This window comes from Charadrius vociferus, unplaced genomic scaffold, assembly GCF_000708025.1.
Source record: "Charadrius vociferus isolate BGI_N301 unplaced genomic scaffold, ASM70802v2 scaffold129, whole genome shotgun sequence".
Taxonomy (NCBI): Eukaryota; Metazoa; Chordata; class Aves; order Charadriiformes; family Charadriidae; genus Charadrius; species Charadrius vociferus.
Window position 1 is genome coordinate 2,084,911 of NW_009661374.1, and position 4,791 is coordinate 2,089,701.

At 35.0% G+C, this 4,791-nt stretch overlaps 1 protein-coding gene across 1 annotated transcript in view; it reads right to left on the bottom strand.

The window, feature by feature from the left end:
• Nucleotides 1-237: 237 nt before the first annotated feature.
• Nucleotides 238-4,791, bottom strand: part of PREP (prolyl endopeptidase) — a 111,685-nt gene continuing 107,131 nt past the window's right edge. The window contains exons 15-16 of the mRNA XM_009893858.1: nt 3,440-3,596; nt 238-1,055 (exon numbers count right to left, since the gene is read on the bottom strand). Of these exons, the coding sequence (XP_009892160.1) occupies nt 761-1,055; nt 3,440-3,596 (452 nt within the window). The 3' untranslated portion in view covers nt 238-760. The remainder of the gene's footprint in view (nt 1,056-3,439; nt 3,597-4,791) is intronic.

Below are 4,791 nucleotides of genomic sequence, written 5' to 3' on the forward strand. Positions count from 1 at the left end.
TCTGGTCTGCTCTTCAGAAATAGTTAAAGAGCTAACAGCAGACAGATTTTTGAAGAGTATTTGTATATCTTGACTAAGTTTACAATGAGAATCTAAGAATTCTTCAAGTTTTCCGGCCTCCAATTTTCTCTTCTGTGTGGAAATAAATGACAGAAGAGAAAACTGGTGACATTTTGAAGTCTTTCTGGAAAGAAAGAACAATTTAGCACCATCATTATTATAGACTGTAACACACTAATGAACAGCACGTAATATAAGATTTTTAATAATGTTTGACTTAATTACCCAGATTACTGTCTCATCAGTATTTCATGGTTACCACTGAACACCTTCAATTTACATTCTTAAGTAAGTTACTGTGTAAATAAAGTATGCTCAGAGTTCTTGTATGTGGACAGTACTTACATTTAATTACAGATGATCTGGATATGTTCATAGGTTAACATTAAAATTGTTTACAGGAAATAAGCTCAACTAGCACTAACTCTGGAATCTAAATGTTCACAACAGCACCGACAGTAGCTCAGCTATTTATTTGAACATGCTTTTCAAAATGTACTTTGGAACGCAGTAGAAAAGAAATTCAAAGAAATGCCAAAAAGAGGGAAGCACAGAAGATCAAAACTCCATAGCAGGTTGGATCAATAAAATATTAAACTGCAGTTCTTAAATGTAAGTACTACACCAAGTAGTAGTCTGGTTGGTCTTAAATGGTGTTAAAGCCCTTGTTTTCTAAAGGAGACAGTAATAAGCGTTTTGCCTATTCAATCCAATCAAGATTTAGGCATCGTGCTATAAAAGCAAACATATCTGACACTTCTTCTATAACTTTAGCAGTTGGCTTTCCTGCTCCGTGCCCAGCCTTGGTGTCAACATGGATGAGAAGTGGATTGGTTTGTTTACGGCTTCGGCCCACAACATACTGCAGAGTAGCGATAAACTTCAGTGAATGTAGAGGGACCACACGATCGTCATGGTCTGCCGTGAGAAGCAGCGTAGATGGATACTGGATGCCATCTTCTTCTGGTAGTTTGATATTGTGAAGTGGAGAGTACCTGAGAAGAGCACAACAATATTTACATATTTTTTCGTCAACACCAACGAGAAGGTCCTCTCATGCCGAAATCATCACAATGGCATTTGATAGCACTTGGAATACTACAGTTCTCAGTTGCCTAAATCAGTATTGCACTACTGGCAACTGATACGCGGTAGTGGCCACAGATGTCTGTCTCTCAAATATGAAGAAAGTACATTTCTTTAATTTCAGAGAGGCATATGCATACATCTCACAGAAATGCAAAAAATATCAGGAACAGGCACCAGGGAAACCACAGCAAAAGCTCTTAAGTCCATTGCAGGATCCATCCTGCTGGGAAACAGGGAAATTGAGACTTTTTCCTGGCATACAAATGTAGTCCAGGTCTGCATGTGGATGGTTTCTTCCCATACAAATTTGAAAATCGTCTCTGATGCCAAAAGTTCTATACAGTTAGTAAATTTGCTCCCTCCAATATTTAGGCCACTTTTGAACATGCACATACTCTAAGGGAACACCATGCAGGAAACTGAAAGGAGAACTGTAAGTTTTTCTGCTTTCGATGGATGACCTTGATTCCTATTTTTTGAGCAATGAATAATTTAACTTTCAAAATTTGTTTTCTTTGCAGGAGAATCTACATCTTTTAGCTACTGTAACATAACATAAAAGGTATATCTACATATCTCAACACATACTCTCTAGCATTTCAAATTAAATGTAAGTCACAAAGAATTCCATCTAACCTTTCCATATTTCATTTAGACAAAGCTACACCTAGGAAGAATGTTACATTCCTTAAATAAAGAGTAGAATACTATTTTTCCCCTCCTATTTCATGACAGGAAATACAGAAGGAAATTCTGCTTTATTTTTTAATTAATTTTGCACTTGAAGGAGTACCCATTAAGTAAGTCCATATTATTTTTAAGAACACGTGACAATATTTGAATGTCTAACCAAACAGATTTCTGGCTTCCTCATTTTCATCTAAAGAACAATGGAAGTGAATTCACAGACTATGATTTGTTTTGAAAAGCATTTCTATGATAGTCACTACATACCTTTCTATTTGCCTTACGTATTTTTTTGGGTATCTGTAAAGGCAACATCTAAGCAACATTACCTATATAACTTCCTACATTTGATAAGCAATTGCCAGCTGTTGAAAAGAAGGCAAAGAAACATTTCAGGTATTACCATGTAAGATGTTTCTAAAATTATGCATTGAGATTTTTTGAGTAAGCATGTGTGTAAAGTAGGTCTAGAGTGATTCCCTCCTACAGATGTATTTCTCCTAATCACAGAATGAATTTAAAACTTTGCTTCTACTTTACCTCTTCAGAATATCTGAATGCACAGATACGCAGGCAAGTTTCAGTGTCCAAAATCATGAAGATTATTTGGATTATTTTTAAAATGGTTACTCTTTTATCTAAGACCTAAGTTATGTATTGACAAAAGATTTATTATAAAGATTATATAAAGATTTATATAAAAGATTATGAAATTTATTAATTGTTTTGTGCACTGTGTTTACAAAAACGTGCTTGCCAGTGAAAGCTTAAATTAGACAACTGGAAGTTTTGAAATAATCTAATTACAATGGGTCCAACTGATCATCTAGTATTTGGCCTTGACATTATTATTTTTTTAATAAATGCTTTAGATCAAGTTGGATTTCAGTGTATTTGTAGCACATACACTTTTTAATGTCTATACACTGTTATATTTCAGATCAACTGAACTGGTTAGTGTGTCTGAACCATTCTCCTGGAATGTGAACCTTCATTATTAAAGGAAAAGAACTGCAATAACAGAAGATGAGGTTCCAGACAATTATTTTAAAATGACAGCACTTATTGTAACACACTGATTATTAGCTACATCCAATGTGCAGATAATTTCTGTTCTCACAGAGCTGACTCTCTCATATTTTTTTTTTAATAATCTTTTCAGACCTCTCAGCAAGGAGTTAAGAAATTAGTTAATATCCTGTTATGGTCTACTGCCATTCAACAAATAAATCCCATCCACATTATATAATATAATTCACAATGGTGATTGCCTCTTCCCCATCATAAAAAATATAATTTATATACTGGTTCACTTGTATTCTGTTGTAACAACCTAAAGAAGTCATTAATCAGAAAGAAAACCTTATGAGTTGTTAAAGCTGCTGGTAGAACAAGATCTTTGAAAATACAACCGGTTGACTGAGCGGGCCTTTGAAGATACAGTCTTCCATGCAAAACTGACTTATAAGGAAATGCTGAAATCCCCAAATCCAGTGTGGGAAAGGATGAAATAGTTCTTCGAATAGCTATTGATCATGACAACCTGGAACAGTTGAGCAGACTAGACGTTTTAACAATCACAGAAGTATTTAAAGGCACTTACTTGCACAGCCATTCAAACTGCTCTTTACAGTCGGAGCAACCGTAGTCAGTGGTCCAAGCATGGCCAATGGTGTACTTGTGGAACTTGAGCATGTCCATCACTCCCACTTGGGCAATAGCACAACCAAAGAGGTCAGGGCGCTGGTTAGCACAGGCAGCTTCGACAGGAAAACAACACTATTAGTATTCATATCTTAAAGAATTGAGCTCAGGAAGGTCTACTGCCAACTTCATGAAAGACCAATGTCCAAAAAGCTCTTTTACAAACTCCAAGTTTCTTTTTTTAAAAAAATAAAATGTAAAATTGTTAAGTTAAAACAATGTGAGAAGAAATACAGATTATCTGAACCCCAAAAACTTGAGTGTAAAAGATCTGATACAAACCCAACTGCACTGGGAAAAGACTGCCAGTGAATATGAAGTCAAATAGACTTTTAAGCAAAAGTGAAAGCAAATACACAAATGGCTAAAAATTATAACTCCCAAAGATGGTATTTTCAAAAGAGCTTAAAAGCTATTTCCCTGTTTTTCAGGCACCAAACATGCTGTTCTTTGAAAACTGCCTTCCAAACTAGAAAAATGGGTTCAAAGGAGAAACGCACTTTTAAAATACGTGAGCTTTTGGACTAATGAATTGAAATTTCCTAAACGATTCACTGTCTAAACTTTTAATATTAGTATCAACAAAGAAAAGGGGACCCCCCCTTCATTTATTGATGAAAGTTTTTTTCCATAGTTACTACATAAACCCCTATGAAAAGCGTTTTGATAAAAGCAGACTACTACAAAATCAGAGGAAAAACATCATTTTAATAAAGCAAGTTACTGTAGTATTTTCTTTTTTTTTTTTTTACAATGTCCATCTTCCTACTACTGGAAGGGATAATTTCTTTAAGAAAAATGCTTTCCTCATATATTTTAAAAATAACCATGGTATGCCCATCTAGCTCAGTGTTCAATTTACAAGACTGGCAACTGGCAGATGCTCTGGGAAAAGGCGTTAAGCAAATACTGGGAGATATTTCCTATGATCAGCTTTTGAACTAGCAGTTTAGGTTTTCCCTGAGTTGGAGTTATCTCTAGCCATACTGTTAAACAGCCATCAAAACAAATATCCTCCGTGAATACATCTATTTCCTTTCTTATTGTTTATTCATCTAGTGTGCATCATATCCTGTAGCAATAAGCTCTTCAATTGCAATTTCTGTTGCTTGTTTTAATCTGTTGCCCGGTGATTTTACAAATTCCCCTACTTTTTTGAATTTGAAGAAATAAGAGCACTGAGATTTTCACAGAACTACCACAATGAATCCCAGAATCCCTTTATTAATTCAGAGCTAAACATTGTGCATC